The sequence below is a fragment of the Catharus ustulatus genome, chromosome 7 (assembly GCF_009819885.2).
Source record: "Catharus ustulatus isolate bCatUst1 chromosome 7, bCatUst1.pri.v2, whole genome shotgun sequence".
Lineage (NCBI taxonomy): Eukaryota > Metazoa > Chordata > Aves > Passeriformes > Turdidae > Catharus > Catharus ustulatus.
This window is the reverse complement of record NC_046227.1, coordinates 16,471,699-16,494,179: the sequence shown is the minus strand read 5'-3', so window position 1 is coordinate 16,494,179 and position 22,481 is coordinate 16,471,699. Positions and strand designations below refer to the sequence as shown.

The window sequence follows — 22,481 nt, the reverse complement described above, 5'->3', positions numbered from 1 at the left end:
GTCAGTGCAGGGCTGAGCTACCATTTTGCATCCTTTTTCTTTTTGAGGGGGGGGGCCCATCAGTGTCCCACTGTGTATGCCCTGGTTAGCAGCACCAGCGCAGGGGAACCTAGACAAGCACAGCCAGGGGCTTCCAGGGATGCCACAGTTTTGTTGGTGCCACTTGTGTTTGGCTGGAAAAACAAAGCCAAATGCCTCTTGCTCCATTAGCAAGTACTTCTTGAGCAGACACTGGAGGCCAGGGAGGACTCAGGGGCACCCCCATGGCTTCCACTATGAGACCACACCAGGGTCATCTGGGGTGCAGACAACCTCGTCCAAAGATGAAGAGGAGGCAGCTGGCTGCACACCCAGGAGGCAAGGGCACGCAGGGAAGAGGCTGGCTGTTAATGAGGGAGCCCATCACATCACCTAAAAGTCCGCTGACTTTCTTGAGGGTTAGCTGGGTCTTTTGGACTCCATGGCAAAAAGTCTGAAGGCAGGATCCACCACTGGGGTGTCTGCACCCCTCCAGCCCCATGGGAAGCCCTTTGAAACACCCTGTGGGGAGGTTCAGGCACTAAAAGGACTACTTGACCAGGGGAAAAAATAGGGTGAAGGGGATGGGGCTGGTGGTTTACCACTGGAAGGGTAAAGGGTGCCTTGCTGACAGCTGTCAGCTGAGGGGAGAGGAAAGGAGCTGCAGGTTGTGGTGCCATCCGTCTATATGCCAGCCTGCTGTGGGTGTCCAGTGGCCACACACAGTGGCAGCCTGGCAAAGGCACAGTGTGCTGCATGGTGGACAGGCCCAGATGTCCAGCACTCCACTGCAGACCTGCCTGGGAACAAAAGCTGGAGCTGGGTGGGCAGTGCAAGGCGGCTGGTGATGTCAGGGCGATTAGGGCTGTGGCGGTTGGTTGGGTGTCACGCCATGTTACACACTGATGAACAAGAGACTTCCACATTTAAAAGGTGCAAGAACTGGACCAGAGCTCTGCTAGCTGCAGCCACTTTTCCAGGGATTGGATGGCAAGTCAATCCCTGAACAGGCAATGTCTCTGTTCCCACGTGAGAGGCAGCAGTGGGTGCCCCGTGGCCCTTGCCTGCAGTGGGGCTGCCAGGGCAGTGAGAGGGCTGGCTCTATTAAGGGTCATCAATCACACAAAGAGCACTTTTTACTCGACAGTGGTTCCTCCTACTTCAGCTTGGACCTGAGCCAGCTGGGACCCAAGCAGAAACACCATCCAGCAGAAGTGGAACACAGTCCCAGAGCCTGAGAGCCATGGATAACAGGGCAGGACTGAGCCCCTTTGGTCACATAGGCTGAGATATAAAATGGGACACAGTGAGATACCTGTGCCTGACCATCTCTAGGCCTCTGCAGATACTGCTCAGGAGCAGAGGTGAGTTTTTGTCTCTCCTTTTGGAGTCCAGGGTCCTGAAGTCTTCTGAACTTTATGGGATGAATTACAGAAAGGCTCAGCTGCAATGACAATATGCACAAAGCAGAGCAAAAACAGCAAGGAATTTGTACTAGACAGGATGGACATCTTCTGGGTAAAAATACTCATGAATGCAGAATTTGAACACGAGAGTTCATTTTTTAATTTGCTGACATACATTTTTTCTAGCAACAGCTGAAGTTTTGGGAATGGTAGGCAATCCCATGCTGAGTGAGGTGCATAGCCTTGATCTTTCCTCCAAGAAACGTGGTCCACATTTCACAATCTTTGGGAGCCAAGACAGAAATCTTGCCTGCAAACTCACTGACACCTCTGTTTTGCACACTGCAGCACGGTTTACCTTGACACCTCTGGTTTATCAGTATGTGTAATATTTCTGTCCCACCAAATTCACAACCATGGGAATTTCCACAGGGACAGGAAATATGGCTTTACATGGCAAGGAGCCAATGTGGAATCACTCTTCAGAGCAAACTTTCAGAGCAAGACTCTTCTCTTCTCTGCGTCCATATAGAGGATCTTTGTCGTTAATCCCACATTCTGGGAGAACAGAAATTCCTGCCCCAGGGGTCATCTGGGAAAGGGGAACTCGTGGCAGGGAAATATTGATGGCAGAGGGAATTCCCCTTCCTGAGGATTGCTGTGACTGCCTGAAAGGGCTGTGCTATTGCAGGAGCTGAGGATGGCTTCCCTGGAGTGCCAGAACAACTCTCCCCGAAGTCTCTGTTCATCCCTGGTTTTATTCACATTTTACAAAATAAACCAAGAGCTTCCCCTCTTTCTGTAACAGCCTTTCTCCCAGGAGCCTTTGGTGACTTGTTTGTGTTATCAGGGCCACTGCTTAAACACCCAGTGTTTGCTTACCTCCCTTCAGGATGGCCACCCACACCCATGGACGCACATCCCCAGTTACCACGTACCCAGAACCAGCTTTGCCCAGCTGGCAGTGTTGTAGTAGCAGAGGGGTAAGGACCAGGTGATGCTTTAATCACGCATTCCAGATATGGGGGCTGGGGAGGGACCTGTTGTATCTCCTGTGTGTTAGTTACTGAGACAAGCACAGAGGGTGGACGCTTGTCCTAAGGAGAAAGGCCCCGTGTCCCAGTCTGAAAGCAGTGCCTGTGGCTCAGGGCTGCCTTTGCCTTCAACACACACACTGCTCAAGCAGCCTCCCTAAGGTGAGCTGCTGCTGTCTGCAGCCAATGGGACTCAGGGCTTTTTGGCTGAGCTTTTTCCTACATCATATCTCAGTTCCACAGTGGCTTTCTCAGACTTTGTAGAGACCCACATATTTCCAGAAACGTGGTGACACAAGGACTCATTTAGTCCATTATTCTCACAGAGATTTTTGCCTCAGTAGCTCCCGGTCTTGCCATCACTTGACTACTTACACAGGCATCCCTAAACCTCCCATTCTCAAATTGTCTCTGACACATCGTGTTCTTCACATTCTTTTTTCCCCTACTTTTCTTCTTCCTTCTTTTGGCTTCCAAGGAGTCCTTCATTTATTCCTATTAGACTCCTTGTGAAAAAACAGCTGCAGTCACTCTACTCTCTATCACTGAAACTTAACTAAGTCTGAACACTGAAATTCCTGCGTGTAGAAAAAGCCCTCCCTCAAAAGCCAGAGCATCAACAAGAGATGTTTGGCCTGTATTTAGCCACTGATTTCTGCTTTTGTCACCCTTGAACAGCCCTGCCAAAACAAATAGGTAATGAACAGGAAACTCGTAACAGCATCCAGCTGGGTAAATGGAAAGATCGTATGTTGGTGTGAACACGGACAGCTTTTCTAGCATTTAAAACAGTCTTAGGTGTAATTAAACCCGTTGCATTCTGCAAACACAAGCCTCAAGTAAAGCAGCAGTCCTGCTCTGAAGCCAATTTTCTTTCCTTCACTGCAGGCAGGAATTTTTACAGCAGGGGAGACTGAAGAGCACAGATGCTCTCCTGCATGGACAACCATTCTCTGCTAAAGAGAAAACCTGGTGTTCCCAGGCTTCTGATTTTTCAGATGACAATATTTTCCAAAGTACTCTGATTGCCATGGGAATGCTGAGAAAGTTTGCACCATCCAGAATTTAACCCCTTCCTCAATATGTATGTTTCCTGACAAAATATATTTGATCTAAACCGTTCCTCTAGTTTTTACCCGCACCCCCTGAAAATAGAGATTTAGGTGATACTCCATTATTAGTGTATCAGGGCAGCACAGCCCATCAGACTGAACAAGTCTGTGCCAGGAGAACACTGAGCTTCAGGGCTCTGAGATTTCAGTGACTGCTGTGTCTGTAGCCTTGAAGTTCAAGCACCCTTAAGACACAATCCATACAGCCAGCCTTTGCTTTGTAACAGCTGTTTTATAGTAGATGAACTATATCTGGGGAGAAAGTGGGGCTGGATAGGAGGCCATGTCACAGATCAGAACCCCTGTGCAGGGAAACGCTCCTGAACCTTTGCAGGTTGTGTATGCTTGTCCCAGCAATGTGTCCTCTCAGGGCCCCTGCAGGAAAAAAACCAAACAGATCTGGTCTGGTATAATGGTGGAGCTGAGCTGCAGAGCACAAATCTCCATGGGAAAGAGTTGATACTGAGCCAGTGAAATGGTCTGGTTATGTCTCCCCATTATATCCTTTTTCTGTCACCAGTCCAGCTCCCTGAAATCCACAGGAGACTCAGTGGAACGTTTCCTTCTCTGGGGATTCTGGTTGCCTTCGTAAGGCTGGCACTGTGCTTGGTCCTTGCAAAATTTGTGGCCTCTTCCTGACTACAGCAAATAGCACTATGGCCAAGAGCTTGTAGAGCTCCTTGAACCATTGAGTGGAAGGTATTGGATGATGGATGAAAGTATATAAATGTCGTGCTTTTATTTAGAAATAAAATAGATTTTAAATAGATTTTTAAAAGAAATACAACCCTTGCATTTCCTTGCTGACTACACATCCACCTACTAAGAATTAGAAAGTTGCAAGTCTAATTTGAAGAAGCATGATGTAGCCCGTCTTCGTGATCCTTTTATGTCCAGTCCCAAGTCACCAAAGCCCAGGTGTACTCTGCTCAGCACACACTTCTGCTGCTCTGAACTGCACTGACACGTGGTTATCAGCTGAGGCATTGGCTCAAACCCGTCATCATCCAAATCAAACATCAGCGTGGCTCACACTGGATGGCCAAGTGTCACTTGGAGATATTCAGGGAAAGATGATCACTTGGGGAGTCCAGATTTCACCTCCTTCACCTTGTTGCTGTTTCCTGCCATTCTGAGGGATTGAAAACCAAGAGAGAGTTGGACGATTTGGTTGGGTAAAGCAACTTGGTGCTTTCTGCCAGCTCCAAACACTCAGTAAACAATGCCGAATCGACAAGGGAAAGATAAAAGTCCATTAACCGTGTGAGCCTGTTAACGGCGAGGGGATTCATTTTGAGAGGCTGCAGAGCACTTATCTGATGGAACGAGACCATTAAGTGCCATGAGGTGCAGTAGCAACCCGCCCCTCGCCCCAGCCACCGGTGTGGAGACCTGGGTGTGCCGCGTGGGCTCCCGTGGGAGCCTCCAGGAGCCTGGCCGGCTGCGGGGCAGGGGAGAGCGCAGACCCGTATCCAGACAGGAGCCCGGAGAGCGGAAAGCGCCAGCTCACTCTCCTTCCAAACTCCCGGCGAGCACCCCAAGCGTGCGACGACTCCGTCGAGTGCAGAGGGCAGGGCCTGTGCCGGGGGCATCCCGGTGGGTGGGACTGCCCACCTGGGCAGTGGAAGGGGAGCTGGCGGTGCCCGGGACCCCCGGCGGGGGCTCCCCGCTCCGGGCTGCCATTGGCCGTGGGGCGGGCCGTGCCGCCCCGCTCCAGGGCCTATATTAGGGCAATATTGCCCCGGCGGGGCGCGGTGGTGCCCCGTGGGTCATGGACCTGGGGTACTTTGCTCTCGCCTTTCCGCCGGGGCTGTGCCCGCAGGTCCCGTGCCCCCAACGAGGGGACGACGCGTTCCTGGCGCTGGGCACCCCGGGCGGCGCCGCGCCCGCCCCGCCGGCGCTGGGCCCCGGCTGCCGGCCGTCCCGGGCAACCGGACCGCCGGGCTCCGCTCCGTCCGTCCTCCCCGGGAGCGGCCGCCCGCCGGCGCCGGACCCCGCCCGCCGCTGCCCCTGCCTCGGCGCTGGGGCCGGGGGGCAGCGGCACCTCTCGCCCTGCCCCGGGGCCGCCCCCGGCTCCCCGGCTCCCGCAGCGGCCCCGACGGCGCCCCGCACCTTCGAGTGGATGCGAGCGAAGCGGAGCCCGTCCGGGACAAGTGAGTGGGGCAGCGGGGAGCGGGCGGGGGCTGCTCCCATCCCGGCTCCCCTCTGCCCTTCTCCTGCCTCGACCCCTGCCCCGCTTCCTCCTCCTGCCTTTGCCCCCGCTGAAACGCGCTGTTTTTCGGCGTTGCAGGCGGTGCGGCGCCGTGCGGGGCAGAACCTTCCGCCTGCTCCGCACGCACCAGCTTCAGCACCCGGCAGCTCACGGAGCTGGAGAAGGAGTTTCACTTCAGCCGGTACCTGTCGCGGGCCCGCCGCCTCGAGGTGGCCCGTTCGCTGCGCCTCCGCGACGCCCAGGTCAAGGTCTGGTTCCAGAACCGCCGCATGAAGCAGAAGAAGCGGGAGCGGGACGCGCTGGCCGCCGCCGCGCCCGCGGGGGTCCCGGGGGGCCCCGCCTGAGGCTCCGCCGCCCCCACGGAGGGGCCCGCGGGGACATCGGAGCTGGGCTGGGCTGGGCTGGGCTGGGCTGGGCTGGGCTGTTGGCTGCGGCCGCCGGGGCACCCGGGTGTGCTTTTACGCGGGACCGCGGCCGTGCAGTTCCACTGCTTTTTCTGTTGCGACTTTACGTACAGTTTTATTTCTGAGGATTCACCGCTGCTCGGTGTCGGAGCGGGCCGAGGCAGCGGGCGGGTGCAGCCAGGCGTTAGCCCAAGGCAACTCCTGCTAGCGGCTCCGCCAACTCCCCGGGGCTCGGGGGAAGATGGGTGCGTGGAGGGGCTGCCCCATGCTCCCGACACTGGCTGCGTTTTGCATTTAAAAAGACAGATCCATTGCCCCAGGCAGAATTGGTGCAAAAGGGGAGAAACCCCGAGAGGGAAGAGCAGGGAAACTTCCTCTTGCAGAAAGGGTCAGAGATGGTCATGGCATGAGTCCAAGAACCCCTTTTGAAAGAAGTGTCCTTGTCTTTTGCCCTGCCCTTCACAAAATTGCTGCAAAAAAGAGGCTAGTTTTGTTTGTATCCATTCATTCATTCATTCATTCATTCATTCATTCATTCATTCATTCATTCATTCCTCCATTCCCATCTTTTTCCTGATGTGGCTGATTCTGTCAAAAATCGATTTTTGACAGAAAAAAACTGCAAGGCAAAATTCAAAAAGAAGTAAAGTCTTAAGAAGAGCATCTCTTCCCTTTTGAACTGCAGAGGTGCTGGGATTTCCCGTGTAGAGGCTGTGCGCAATCCAGGACTGGCCAGCAGCCACTCTGCTGACTCCCAGCTCCCCTCACATGTCTGTAGACAATATAAAGCCCCTTACAGCACCAAAAGCCAGACTCAGTTCATCTAGCTCTCTCAGTCCTCATTGTATCATATGGGTTAAAAATTGCATCACTATAAATCCGTTTGCAGCAAATTTCACCAGGTGCAAAACCTCAAGACCTGCTGAAGCTCAGAAAGATGTTTGGGTTTGACCAAAGACAAAAGGACAAGAGGATTCCTGGGTCTTTTACTTGGATACTTGTACGAAAAAGACTGGCAGTGTTCCCACAGATAAAATAATGGTATGAAAGTACAAAAAGGAACCAAGTTTAGACTTTTTTTCCATTTGTGCCTGGGGAAGCATAACAGCAATATGGAGAGGAATGACATCTGGATTTATGTGAAGATGATTTTATTTGTTTGTGGACAGGGCTTTTATTTTGGACAAGTCTCTTTCTGCCCTGGATTTCTGCTGAGTGTTGGACTTTGGGGTGAAGAACCAATTATGAGAGAAGGGGAGATAGACCTCAAGGGGGCCTGTGAAATGTGCTGGGTCTCTGTCAGGAAGCCAGCCTCAGACACCAACAACAGTTTGTCTTTGCTGGATGCTTGCTTGGTAAAATGAACACAGAGAGAAGATGAAGATAGATGTCTCAAGTCAAGAAGTCTGCAGTGAAGAAGATCCTTACTCTCTGTAATACTTTCCATCCCCCTGGGTGCCCTTCTGCTTAAGGCTTTCTTCTGAAGACTTCTGCTGAGGGACTGGGAACCACTGCTGATGGAAGCTTCAGCAGAGGTTGGGAACCCTGGGAAACTACTCCCAAAAGCTGGGCAGGCAAGTTGTGATGATGTTGTGGCAACGAGTCCACAGCTAAACAGGGTCAGGAGCCTCCTTAGCAAGGAGATGGGTGTTCCCCCCAGTGAACATCTGAAGGAAGGGACTTCCCAAGACAGAAGGGTTCGGTCACACATCGTAGCTGGAGGCTCACGGCTGTGCATGCACACAGGCACATTTTTATTCTGTATATAGAGTTACAGTTCATGTCCCTTGGGCTGGTTCACTTCATGGGATAGCCCTAAAAATTCCCAGGACTGAAGTACTCGTGTGAAACTAGCTGTAGCCAAAATATGTGGTTTGCAGTTCTTCATTAAAGTAATGACACTAAACAAGTGTTTATACTTCAGGCTGATCATTCATTAAAACCAGGAAATAATACTTCTGCCACCTTTTTTTTTTTTTTTTTTTTTTTTTTTTTTTTAGGTGCTATTTATTTAAAGTGGAATAAAGCAAAATCTGGTCAAATTAATGAAAATCTGAATAAATCAACTTTATTTATGCAAGTAAAATACCAACCAGCTCTTTTCTGCAGCTGTTTTTAATGTCTATTTTTATGATCTCCTCTGTTACTACTCTCTCATTTGTTTTTTTTTTAATACTACAAATGAGCATAGACATACAGCTAGAATAACCTTTCTCAGAACATATGTTTCACATACAAACTTCAGAAAACAGCTGTATTTTCAGTTGCCTCCAAATTTGATGCATGTCTATGGGGCTTGCTTGTTTGTCAGCCTTTTATTTTCCTAATGATTTTGACATTTGTGCCAGGCACTTCAGGCCAGAGGAATGCTTTCTGTAGTGCTGGCACACTCCTGCACTACCATGATGGAAAGGAAGATTCTCATTGATTTCAGTGGTGTTGGATCAGATCATCAGAGCACACTCTTTTGCAATGAATGTTTTTGTGACATACATTATCCCAAATAAATAAATAAATAAATAAATAAATAAATAAATAAATAAATAAATAAATAAATACATGTCCCGGCCTTGTAGCAGTGCACAGTTCTGTATCCATCAAAATGACACAGACTGAATGCACAGAGATTTACTCTGAAATTAAGATGAAACCTTACGTCTCTTTTATGGCAGTCTGAATCAATTTGGTGGTATGAGCACAACTATATTCTGTGTTAAGAACCAGTACTTAATATTAAGTGTAATTTCTGTTCACATGACAGAGCCAGTTTAGTAGGATCTTTCTCTTCACAAACATTTCTAGCTGTATGAGGGTTAGATATTGCTCCTTTGCACTATTCTGTCAGCAAGATACCCAAAGGAAGGAGCTAATGCAAGTCACATGCCAATTCTTAAATAATTAAATAAAAATGCCTGTGATATCCATGGGTGCACACATGAGACAAATAAATGATAGGTAAGGTCTGAGATTCACATTCACTCATTTAACATTAATCCCAAGAGTTGTGTCTCACACATGCTCAATTTGATGCCAGGAAGTTGGAAACAGGTTTTAGTTTTGGCAGCTAGAGGTAAGAGCACAACCTGCAGTTTTCACTGCAATAAGAACAAAATATTCCAGGCTGGATTCAGTGACACCCACCACCATATAATTTATCACAAATTATGAAACTACTATTTCCTGGCCTTATTTTTCCTCAGCCACCATCAGGAACCACAGAAAGATCATTCTCTTTCAGTCATATATTAATTTTTGCCTACTGACTGTTGCTCAAAGGGCCCCAGGCTACAAAGGGATATGAACAAAGTAATTTTTAATGTGTTCCCATTTTGCCCGAAACAGAACAAAAATATTGATTTGGAAGGCTTCCAAGAAGAAAAAAAAGTAGTAAAATTACTGTTCCTAAGTGGTATACTTGAATGAAGAGATTTAATATCTTCTGGATAGGTAAATGATAACAGAAGATCATACCTCTGAAAACTAAGCTTAGGCAAGAACCCAGGCTTGCCTGGGTATTCGTCTTCCCAAGTGGACCAGATTTAGTGTGTAACTGCTTGGAATTACAGCACAGGGAACACATTGCTGAGGGTCAAACCAATGACTCTGTTTTATGGTACGAGCTGCATATCCAGGTTTATTTTGACCATGCAAGTAGCCAGCAGTAAGCTAGAAAACAAAAGCCCCACATTTTGATCTCCTTTTAAAAGTGTCCCTCTCCGTTATTTATCGGTACAACCCTGAACTGTGGTTTATGCAAATAATGGTACAGATTTCTAGCACAGGAGAACAGACTATTACTCTTCTAAGAAAAATCTTTGCAGACAAGAATTACAAATTGCAAATACCTCCTTGGAATTCCAAGAACTTGTCTCTAGCAACTAAGAGTTCATGCTCATGATTTGTCCTGCACCACTCTGTTAGCCTAAGTACCAAGGAACCCCCAAGAACAATTGCAAATCCCTGATGACTGAAGAGAAATAGGTATGGAGAGAAACCCAGATGAGACATGGCTGTTACCAGCTTATCATTAAGACGTGACTGAAGTTTAGGGGACACATATTCTTTTCTGTTTGCAATATATGGCTACAGACAACTATATGTTTATGTGATTCACTCAGCCTTTTTTTTTTCCTAATGTCAGTGAACTAAGGAATCTTTGGCCAAGGAAAGTCACCCTGATAAAGAAAGGCAAACCACATGGCAAATCATTCTTATCCCTATCATAACAATATCTGTTATTCCCACGTCTACTTAACCACATCTCTAAAATGCCCCCCAGATAATTCTGGGAAATATATAGGGAAAAGATGCTTCACAGAGCCAATGTCTTACTGTGGTTCAGCTTTATCTGGAAGTCTTTTGCTGTTCTTGATCACCAGCCAAGTGAACAAAGTAACCCTCAGCTGTAAATCTTCCTTGGCTGTTTAAGCCAATTTACTGTTACATGGAGTGTTAAAATCTCAGCTGGAGATACAGTCCTGAGCCCTTTTTGTAAACTGGACAAGACTTCCTTTATCCTGAAAAAATTTAGATCACTAGTCCACAAAAGAGCTTTTCATAAACAATTTTGGTACTCTTGTGTTTTTGTTTCTTCAAAAGACAACAGCCACTGGTGATTAGCAGATTGAAAACCAGCAGTTTAAGTAAACAAACAAACACAGGAACAAATCCAGTCAGTTTCTTTTCTACTAGCCTAGCAGACTTCCCACCACCTGGAAAATAGATCTTTTTTACTATGCTTCTTCAGAAAGCATAGCATTGCAAATAATAACTCAAAAAAATTAATTTTATTCTGAAAAATGTGTCATTTTTTAACCAGGATGGCATATCATGTCTTATGGAAGTGTTTAACGGGTGTAACCCAATCAGTCTGGCCATGGCCCTGACCTAAGCTGGGGGACACACCTAAGCTGGGTGCTTGAGCCCTTGCACAGAGAACAAAGACCTTTGCAATGCATCAATTCCTGCTGCTGTGGGTGAGCATAAAGTACCACCCATGTGTGAATTCAGTAGATCAGAGACCTGCTTCTGTGGGGCAAAAAGAACCATTCCTTCCACCCATGCAGCCAATGAAAAACGCCCATAACCCAGCAATATGATTTTGGTGACATTAGTATAGCAGGAGAACCCGAGAGCTAAAGCTTTCCTGCCATTACTCTTCATCTTAATGGCTGTGCTACACTAAATCTACATTCCTAATGCCTCTTTTTATGTTCCTTTAACAAGTAAGCTAGATTAAACACTATAAGGTTTAGAGTGGTATTTGAAAATAGATAAAAATATCACTAAATTTTTTAATGACTACTCAGATCCGATTTTGCCCAGTTACTGTTCAGATAATGGAAACAGTTTCTAATGCTGGCAACCTCTAGTAATCGATCCATATCTTAAGCATAGATATTGGTACAATTATTTTTAATATACAGACATTTATAGACTTATAAATTACACAATTTATGTGGAGTGACATTTTCTTCAACATCCAAGTGTATCAAATCCAATGATAATTATCAAATAGTGTTAAAAGCCTATCAATAAAATAATCTATCTTTCCCTTTGGAAATCCAGCTGAGTAAACATGTAGTAGGTACATGACACCAATGAGCTATCAAACCCATTTTCTTGTGCTGGAGAGACTAGACCCCCAACAGTGCACATAACAGGGCGACATCTTCTAATAGGTCCAAGATTTTGTAAAATTTTGTAATTGTAACCAGCACTGTGAGTACAGTGACTTTCATTTCAATGTGACTAGGCAGAAAGTTGAAAAAACCAGGAAGGACTGGCTGAACACTCTTAATGTCACGTCTCACTTAAGAAATGGACCACCTGGTGCTTCTGGTTGCTGTTCAAATGTAGTACTAAATCAAATAGATTTGTTAATCTGATTTGGGACTTTACACGTGTGAATTGTTGCAGCAAGAGTTATACTAGAAAATGGCTCTCACATATCTGGTATAAGAACAATTTTGAAAGAAAAAATAAAGATACACCCAAACAAGAATACAAACATTACATTCCATCTGCAGGTTGTCAGTGTCATTCATCTGTGATGCTGTTGTGTCCATCACCAGTGATGCAAGGCCTGCAACAGAGCTCACCCAGAGCAGATGGCCATGCTTTCAAGAATTGGAAGAACATGGCGTTGGACTGTTTTTCTGAAGAAAAATTTCCTAAATTTGAATTGCATTTGTATTTAATAAAACGATGATGGTGTGCTGGCATGTAGATGTTGTCGGCATCAGTCACATCCAGACAGGGACACCCAGACCTGTGCTCACAGATCAGTCAGTAATTTGTGTCCTAAAGTCTTCATCAGCTGCAGCCTGAGCCCCACCAGCGGCCACATGATGTACAAGCAGTGTCACCAATTGCTCACATTTGCTGGACTTGTCAGTCAGGGCGTGTTCTGCACTGGTCCTCTTTGCATCCAACTCTGATGACAGTTCAGGCAGACTGGTCATCTGAATCATCATTGTAAGTCTTCCACACCAACATTCATTTAACTAAACACATTTAGTTCGAAACATCTGACTAAGAAGGTTTTAGATCCAGCAACATTACTCTTGTAACTTTTGCCAGCCTCCAGGGAATCAAGAGGAAGTGAAGGATTTGGAACATCACGCATACACATGGCTGCTAGCTGGACTAGGCTGGAATTTAGCTGGATTAAGTTGAAATTTAGCTAGCCTGTGCTCTCTGCAGACTTAAATAAACTGAATATGGCTCATAGGACTCAAAATATTTTTCAACCAGGCATTCCTTTTCCATGTCCCAGTGTTCAAAAAGATTAAAAGTGCATCTTATTTGCAAAATGTTCAGCAATCATTGCTGCATAACTTTTTATTTCTGTCTCTACAAAGACCAAAGAAAACACCTGGTGCTTTTCTCACATCCTTCTCCTGGTGCCAGGAAAAGGATCAATCTGATCTGCCACAATCTGATCTCACAAATCTCAGGAGGTATCCAGCCTCACCAATTCATACCTACAACCAAAAAGACCATGTGTTTTCAATGTATATACATTCAAGTTATTTCAGTCAGCATAAGTTTTTGCCTTACCACAGTTGTACCCTGGGGAGAAACTATGTCAAGTATGAACTTCTACAGCTGTAATGAAGATATGGCAAAGCTTTTCTTGTTCCTTTTATGGAACAAGACAATGATTTTAGATGGAATAGATTCAACTTCTGAAGTTTCTGCTGTGTTGCATTTACTGAATCAGTTCTCAGCCTCCCTTAAAAATATAGAATGCACTTTGATGAGCAGGCTGTGTGCCTAACTGGAGGTGTTGGGAAAAAGAACCAAACCAGCTACAGATAACTTCTTATTTGTGAGATACATGGGGGAAATGATTCAGAAAATAAAGTCACTTACATGTAAGCTTTTTAAAAGAGCAGATTTACTATCTAGAGGTAAAAAATTTATAAAAGATCATTCAGCTCTGCAGCCTTTAGCTGTAAAAATGGAAAAGTCAGTATAAACAATGTGTTGCTTCTAAGAGGACTAAGTAATCAGGCAGAACCAGACACAACTCTTTTGTTGAAGTGAAATGAACAGCATGAAAAGCCAAGACCTAAGCTCCATCCAGGCACAGCAGAGATGGCATTCATGCAAGATCAACATGTCCCTGCTCCTGCATGTTGGCCTCCCCAAGGCACTCCCCAGGGATGTGGAGGTTGAATGGGATGGCTTGGATCCGATGATTTCTCTACCAAACTTTCTTCTCAAGTGTTCTAAGGGTTCTACACATATGACTGATGAGAGAGTTTTGTAGATGGGTTCTTGCACCCTCTCCCTTTCTTAGAACTTGTAAAGAGTTTTGGTTTTATCCTGGTGTGGAATAGCAACACATTCTTAATCTCAAAAATCTTTTGCGGCTAGGCATCCATTTCCTGCCCAGCTCTACAATAATTCACAGCACATCCCTCTTACAGTGTGTTGCAGATAAATAATTCATTACAGTTACCTCTTTCTTCCATGCAGGGTAGGCAGTTTTGATCATTTCTACAGGAAGAAGGAGAAAGTACTTTCTTTCTATGCTGGCCTCCAGAAAAGGATTTAGACCCTCTCACAAGGAGCTTTGATGAATTAATAAACCTCCTCAGTATTTACCATGCTTGTCCAGAAACTGAATTCAATTGCAGCTCCTTAATTTTCCAGATAACATCTGTAGAGTTTGAGAAGACTTGCCTAACCAGTGCCTACAGTCAAACAGTGAATAATTATTCTTATTTTCATTAACAAGATGGATCTGGATTTTGCTGCAGTATGAGCTACACAAATATCAGGATGAACCTTTACAGACATTGCTACTGCAAGCTGCAGTCATGATTGTTGCTTTGACATTTGTGCCATTTTGAGTCCAGATCCATGCTTTAAAAAAAAGACTTGGCGGTGTCTGGTCAACTAGGGATTAAAAAACAAGATAGACAAGTATTGAAACAGACTGTTAACACAGGATGGATCCAAGGAAACCAAAGGCAGAGTTTGGCAGGAGGAGTAGAGGAAGGCAGTGTGGACTGTGCAGCAGCACAGGCAGGGAAACCAGGACAAAGCTGTTGTTTCTCTTCTGGAAGTTCCTGCTTGCAGGTCCCTCTGATCTGAGGTTTTTTTAAAAGCCAAATCCTGATCCCATAAAGCACAAGATGTCTGAAACCTGTTGCTCTAAATCCACCACCTGCATGGATAAATAAGCTCCATGGGCATCTGAGACACTGTCATGGTCCTGGGCCCCAGCTGGGACACCATCCAGTGGCCCAGGAGATCTATTCGAAGCTCAGTCCAAGTCATTGCTCTCTTTGCCTACCCATGGCTCCTCCGTATTTGGACTCTGACCTATGAGGTGATGTCCCTGTCCCCGTGGAGGTGCCTGATGTACTGGGCTGGGAACACTAGGATGGGCTGTAGAGGCTGTGCCCTGCCCACCCACAGAGTTCTTCTGGGACACCTCAGGTAAAGCTGGAAAGATCAAGGTCTGACTTCAAGATCTTAGCTATTTCAGAGCACAGAGCAAGCTTCCTCAGCAGCTGCTGGGAATGACAGGGATATGCAAGAGCCTGGGGGCTGGTAACACCTTCAGTAAATAAAATAGTGAAGTTTGGGTTTCTGCACAGCTGCTTTGATGTCTGCTCAGTGCAGCTGCAGAGATGACAGATGTGTTACAGTAGGCCTGGCAACCTGAAAATCACATCCTGCTGAAAAAAATAATGCAGAAAAGGAGGTGAGAAAAGGATAAGAAATTAATCTAATGGCTTTAATATAGTTTGTGATTTCATTTGCTTTCAGAAACACTATTCTTGTATCTCTTGAAACTCCAACAAACCTTTTCTGTCTTCATGTGGGTTGCTGGAAAATGCATCAGTGTTATTTTGTTTGTCAATTAAGTATGCAGCATCTTCCTTACGTGTGAAGTGATTAATGTTAACACTCTGACTATGGCATTTTTATAGACATATGTTCCTAGAAATCATACCTTATCTTGTTTACACAACAATTAGACCCTTTTGAGCCTACCTGATTATGAAAATAAGAGAATGCTATCAGCAGCATGCAATTAATTTTATTAGTATGAAAATCTATTGTAAGGTACACCTGAACTTTCATAAACCCAACTTTATTTCTTACTTCATCAGGGACACTACCACAAAACACGCCAGCTTCCCAAGGAAGTGCATTGGAGCTACAGAGATGAGTTTGGCTTCAATTTTGAATTCAGGTTCCATATAAAATGGTATCCTCTTAGTAAACTCACAGGACTGTGAGTGTAACTGAAAAATTTGCAACTTGGCTCATGCTTGAGTAGTTTTGGCACCATTCCTCATGCTGAACAATGGATTGCATTAAATGACTGATAGGCAAACACTTGCCTCAAAAAGTATACCAAATACCCTCTTAGATCCATTTGATCATGCTAGTCCAGATTCATCTGTTTCTGTTGGTCTGTGTACTTTGCCAGGCTGTTTAGTGTACAGAGAACCTCTGGCATGAAGTCATGCTAAAAACACCCTCCTGCTGCTGCTTGGCACTGCATGTGCTGGCAGGGAAGGACTTACTCAAGTCTTCCTTCATTGTAGAGATTTCCAGCAGCCATAATAGCTCTTTAAAGACACTGACAGGCAGCATAATGCTGAGCAACCCCCAGGATGCTCTCAGTTACACCAGAGGGGCAGCCTGGCTGTGGGCCAGGCAAGGAGAAGGCATTTCAGTGCTGTTTTATTTCCCCCATGTCTCTCTACTTCTTGGCCTTTTCTCAAAACTCCAGCTGCACCACACAAGCAGTCTTCAGACACTTCACCCATACACAAAATTTCTGCACAGTTCTCTTTGAGAGAACCATTGCTAATTGAATCTATGACTGTCAGCACTCCTCCTGTGTCTTGGAAAGGCCTGACTTGTTAGAGACCTGCTCCGTGGAAATGCAGAGCAGTGTTTTGGGCAGACGTCCTCAGTTGTGCACTGAGAAAGCACTCTGATGAGATCTGTTGAGCAGCATGTGGCCTGAGCTTGTTGTCTTGGGATGAAGAAAGGTTATACTGCAACACAGATCAACTCTGCAGTGTCATCTACCACCTCAACAGTTCTCTGAAGAGCAATATTTGCTATCAGTGTTGGGCTGATACAACACTCTTGTATCCACCTTAAACTGGACTTAGCCCATGATGTGCTTCATGAACTTGAGAACTGCATGTGACACCCAGCAGCGTTCTCAGTTTGGAGAAACCAATTTAAATGCCTTCATTTTCCGGTGATTTGTTTAATCTTATCTACTGTCAGCCATATAGCTAGCTAGACTGTAATTTGTATGGCAAACAATAGTGTTATAAAGCAAACAGATTGAAAAAATGCACAAGTCCAACAGTCTTTTGCTGCCATCTCACAATTCCTTTTGTAAAATATTCCTAACAACGTATCTGCCAAGGACTCATACTGTAGATAAAGGTATGCACTATTGTTAGCCATATAATTTGTAAAATATTAACAGAGAACAAGAGATGTTAAAAGTTGTCTAAATAATATTAAGGGTACTAATAAGAACAGTTGCTTTTTTCTAGGCAGAATATTAATCCTATTCAAGTTCCATTCAATTTAAAATGTGAGGTATGTATATGTGTCCTAGTCCTGTTTCACCCACAGACAGTTTAACCCTAGCAATTAATAGCTTACAGGGTAAAGGCAGCCTAGTGGAAAGATGGGCTATGAGAAAACTGAACTCCATCTTTTTGGTGTGCCTGTATAAGCACCCCTCATTAAGGGCTGCCTTTCTGAAATGCAAAGCCCAAGGCCCAGCGTAATTCTGCTTTTAGTTTCCCTTGAAAACCCATCTGAAAGCATATCCTTCTCTGCACTGAAATCAGAGGGACTAGCACCTTGAGATCTGCCATGAAGCCTCTAAAATCTGTGGAAGCTGGGGAGGTTTCCATGGCATGGAGGAAGGACTACCAGAAAGAAGTTTGTTAATGGTGAGGCCATCTGAAGAAAGAATTCACATGCAGATTGTGCAGGAAGCCAAGCTCATGAGAATGATGCATTTCCTTGAGAATGATGCATTTCCTTGGAAAGCTGGAGGAGAGAGGAGTACTGAGTCAAGTTGAAGGCGGGGATGCAGTAAGTTACACTGCTCCCATCTATTGTCCCTGGTGACCTCCCTGGAGGATTTCCTGCAAGGTACTCTGCTAAAACAGTCCTTTCAGTGAGAGCAGGGAGGACTGGGAATGCAGAAACAAAACTACCGCCTCAATCTCCTGTCCCAGAGACAGAAGCCTGAACATTTGTGTTCTGCCACTTGTTGGAGGCATGGCCTGAGCACCACTCAGTTTTCCTCCTGTTTTGGCTAATTGTTTGGATTTGGCAGCAGATTTCTGTTGGTATTTGTTTGTTCATACTTGCTAGATTACTTCCTGATTTTTGTTCCCTGATTTAGTTTGCATCATCCACCTCCATTTCTGCAGATGACTTCTTTGTATCAAACTCAGCTCTACAAAGAAACATTATTTTTTAATTGGCTGCTAATATATGGATTTGGCCTAGCTTATCCCTAGTTCAAGCTTGGCCTTTTGCCCTATGGCTTGTATTTTTAGCCTTCTAAGTACTGTTGATGATGAAAGGACTCAAATAGCCCAAACCAGCTTAATTTAGACTCTTGCAATCTCTTAATGCAAAGCCACTCAGCTTCTCAAGACTGCTCAGAGTTTCTGTAATTGCAATGCTATTCAACTTAGAGCTGTAATTAGAAATGAAACTTTCATCAGCATTTAAAAATAATCAGTTCTCTTCCACATCACTGTTTTAAGTCCTCAGTCCATTGTTCCAATGTATCTACTGGTTCTTCTGCTTTTGCTACTGCTCTAATAGCATGCTTCCACTACCATGTGAAGAATATATTCAACAGATTCATGTGAAGAATAAGTGTCACCAGAAGAGTTTCACATACTTTACAAACATTAACACGTTTATATCCCATGTCTTTACAAGACTTAAATGTTTTGCTATCTGTCCTTCAGAGTAGAGTAAGCCATACTTGATAAAATGAGATATTCTAATCCTTATTAAAGTGTGGCTAAAGAAATGAAGATCAAGAGAGACTGCAAGATAATGGAACAAGTAATTCACACATCCTTTATCTTTTCTGCAATCAGCATACCGGGTATGTAATTTTATAGCATTTTCCAACAATTAAGTAGTCTTTGTATTACAGAATTAAGATCAAGAAATTTATGGTTGCTTAAAGGCAAGGTGTGCATTCCAAAAAGCAGAGTTTGTCTTCTGGAATTAAGACTCCCAACTTGAGAGGAAGAAAAGACAGCTATTCCCTGTAGTTGCAGCCCACTGTCCCCGAGACGCTTCGGGCAGCATTTTGGAGTCCCGTTCCCGTGTGTCTGTCCTTCCAAGTGGAGCGGGCAGTGCCCCGCGGGGAGTTCCCGGGGGCTTGCCCTCAGGCTGGGATAACGGAGAGGAGCGACAGCCGCTCCCCGGCCGGGTGCTCGGGAACTGCCCCGCGAGCCTGGCCGCCCGCCCCGCGCGGCACCGCCCGGCACCGCGGCCGGCAGGCCCGAGCGCAGCGCCCGCGGGCGGGGGAGCCGCGGGCCCCGCCCCGGCCCCGGATGCAGTCGCTGCCCCACCGGCGGCGCGGCGCCCAGTTCCTGTGCGTGCCCTCGGCCCGCCCGCCCGCCGCGACATGTCGCTGGTGGCCGAGGCCTTCGTGACTCAGCTGGCCGGTGAGGGGCGGGGGCGGGCGGGACGCCGAGGCCGTGCCGGGCGCTGCGCTCCGAGCCGCGGGCCGAGGGCGGCGGCGGCGCCGAGCTCCCGAGGCCTCGGTCCCCGGGGTGACCCCTCGGGATGGGGCCGCGGCGCCGCGGGGAGGGGCTCGGTGGGCTGAGGGGCCGCGGTGCCGCACGGAGCCCGGCCCCGGGGCACGGGGACAGGTCACTCCGCACGGCTCCTCAGCGAGCGCGGCCGTGCGCGGCCAGCAGGCCCCGTCCTCTATGGGCTCCATTACCCCGGCTGTGCCGGGGCGTATCGTTACTTTCATTTAATAACTTCTTTGAAACGACTTAATTTTCTCCAGTGGTGCAAAAGACCGCGTCGTGTTTCTAATAGTGGCAGTTGGCGCTGAGCCCCGCTGCGTGGGACAGGCTCGGGGCGGGTGCCCTGGGCGCGGGCCGCGGTGCGTGCCCCGTGTCCCCGCGGGCAGGCTCGGACGTGTGGCAGCGCCTCACCTCTGCTCGCTGCCAGCCGCTGGACGTGACCTTGGGGTGAAACAGCGGTGTGCGTCACGGTGGAGTTATTTAGCAAAAAATTATAATAATACGCTCTTAAGGAAAAAACATGAACCTTAGATAATGCCTGGTAGGAAGTTCCAAACACGGTTAGTGTGTTGCACGCTTAAAATAAGTGCCTTGGTCAGTTTCTCCTTTCTTCCTATTCCCTGTTCTTGATTTTGTGCTGCTGTGAGAACTCCCAGACAATAAATACTGCAAGGGAACAGCATGTTGATTAATACTGGCCTGTGGAGGAGGATGCTGGAGTTTTGTCTTAGGAGCTGGGTGTTCTGCCACTTTGGTAGAGGCCTCAACATAAGAATCTGAGTTGGATTCTCTGTTATGGATGTACCCTGACTTGTAGGTCATGTGAAGGGGTGGGTCTTAGTCTGGGTCTGTAGAGGTACCCATAGATAAGCTTGAAAGTGGTGCTGCCTCTTGAGTTGGCGATTGCTGATACACAGATGTTAGCACAGGCTGTGCTTATGTTCTGAGGGCCGGCCCCTGGATCCTTGGGATGTGTAGAATATGGTGCTATTTACTTGCCTCTGTGATTTCTTTGGTATATTTTATTTATATTGTGAAATATAAGGATGATGACATACATGACTGGATTGTCCTGTCTGCTCTGTAACCTTTATGAATATTCTAAGTAACAGCTTGCTAATACTTATTTTTTTCTGGAATTCCAAATACAAACTCAAGACTGCACTGTATGTAGGTATCTCATTGGTCTCTTGTTCAAAAAGCTGTTGTTTCACTGTTTCAAAAGCAGTTATCTGCCTTAAAAATTAAACAGACCTTTGCCAGCAGGTCATGACCTTTGTAGCTTGTCTGTATTAAGCACCAGGTCCAGATTCCAAATAAATAATGGAAAAATTGCTCAATTTCTTCATATGGAAAATTTTTAAATTAGAAGAAGGTTAACCAGGATCTTGGCCAATATGGCCAATACTCATCACACATCTGGATTTCCTGAAAAGTTAATACAGACATAGGGAGTACTTCATTCTGGTACTAAGAAGATATAAATATCCCCCAAATCTAGGAATATTTGTGGGGAAGAAAAATGGTGTATCTGCAAGAAAACAATACTGCTTAACAATGGCGCTTGTTTTAGTAACATCTTATCCCACATCTCTGACTGTGAATGATTGAGAATTTTTTCCACGTTCCTAAAAATGAAATTTCATTTGCTTTTCATTGGGGGTTGTGTTCCTTTTGTCATAGCAGTTGCAATAAGCTGCTACTGCTCATAACATGTAACAGATATAATGCTGTTGGGTCCTTACATACAAGTATTTAAGACAATCAGCTCAGTATAATTAGTTTTCTAGAAATGTTTTAAAAGCTGAGGAGAGAGTTTTAGTAGAGAAGATCCTGACTTTCTTTTACACATCAACTTTTTGTATATTTGAATATTTTTTAAAAAGTTTTACCTTCTCTTCAACTTGTCTGTGCTTTGTGCATTGACTTTCACCGTCTCAGCACACAGAAAACACCATCTGAATGTAAGAAAAACTTGTTTTAATGGGCAGGTTGCTCAGTGCAGTTGTGGAGTCCCCATCCCTGGAGGTGAGTGGAGAAGGATAACCGGCTGCAGCTTACCCTGGCCATCCCAGCAGTGCCTTCCAACCTCGGTGCTTCTGTGCCCATCAGTTCGCAGCCTACTTGCAGTGCTGAGTAATTCAGCATCCTCTCTGAGCAATGTGCATTCACCTGAGCATGCTGGGCACAGCCTGCTACTCTAAGGCATTAATGATTAAATACAAAGTGATGACTGAATCACCTGTGTGGAGTGTAATGCTTGCATTAGTGGCATTCAGCCATTTGCTCATTCAGAAATATAAAAAGGTTGATATTATGTCTCAAGGAATAATAAATATTTCCATCGCTTCATGAGTTGCAAGCATTAATGAAAAAGAAGCATCACAGTTTAAATCATCCATTTCTAAACTGTAGAAAATATTAATTGAATAATATGGTAGAGAATTTATTTAGGGTAGCTCAGCATCAATCACATATTAACAGGATAGGAAATGAATGTTTATACTGTAAGAAGAATTAGAGTGCCAACTTTCAAGTGGTCTACAACATTAATCTTTCTAACTGGTAGTTTTGAGAAGCTGACTGCTCAAATAATCTCTAAACGATTGTTAAAAATACATTTAATTGATCACTAAATTACTCAATAGGCTTTATTTTTTCCTCCTAAAATACATTAGTTTTAGGTGAGTGACCAAAAGAGAGAAAATAATAATTATTGTTTGTCCTTTGATCTCTGGAAAATGACTTCTGTTTATTGCAGTTATGTCCAAGGGTCTTAGGCTGGTTTTTATGCTGAGGGAAATGAATGCAGTGTGAAAAGCAGGTGCCCTTCTGCCTTCAGGTGTTTTATGTTCATAGTGAAGCTACTCCAGTGTGGCATGCCAGAGTACAAATAAATCTTTGACATGCATGTTTTATGTATTGAGACGAGCTTCAATCTGGCTGAGAACAAATTCATGGGGAACAAAACCTGACCAACCTAAATTG

The 22,481-nt window shown here is 45.7% G+C and overlaps 2 protein-coding genes across 2 annotated transcripts in view; both read left to right on the top strand.

Annotated features, from left to right (window-relative positions):
- Nucleotides 1-5,341: 5,341 nt before the first annotated feature.
- On the top strand, nucleotides 5,342-6,126 carry LOC116998699 (homeobox protein Hox-D1-like). The gene is made up of 2 exons (XM_033064709.1): nucleotides 5,342-5,723; nucleotides 5,861-6,126. Exons 1-2 carry the CDS (start codon nucleotides 5,342-5,344, stop codon nucleotides 6,124-6,126), a joined length of 648 nt encoding a protein of 215 aa, XP_032920600.1.
- Nucleotides 6,127-19,291: 13,165 nt separating this feature from the next.
- Nucleotides 19,292-22,481, top strand: part of MTX2 (metaxin 2) — a 31,578-nt gene continuing 28,388 nt past the window's right edge. Inside the window, exon 1 of the mRNA XM_033064748.2 lies at nucleotides 19,292-19,403. Within this exon, the coding sequence (XP_032920639.1) occupies nucleotides 19,364-19,403 (40 nt within the window). The 5' untranslated portion in view covers nucleotides 19,292-19,363. The remainder of the gene's footprint in view (nucleotides 19,404-22,481) is intronic.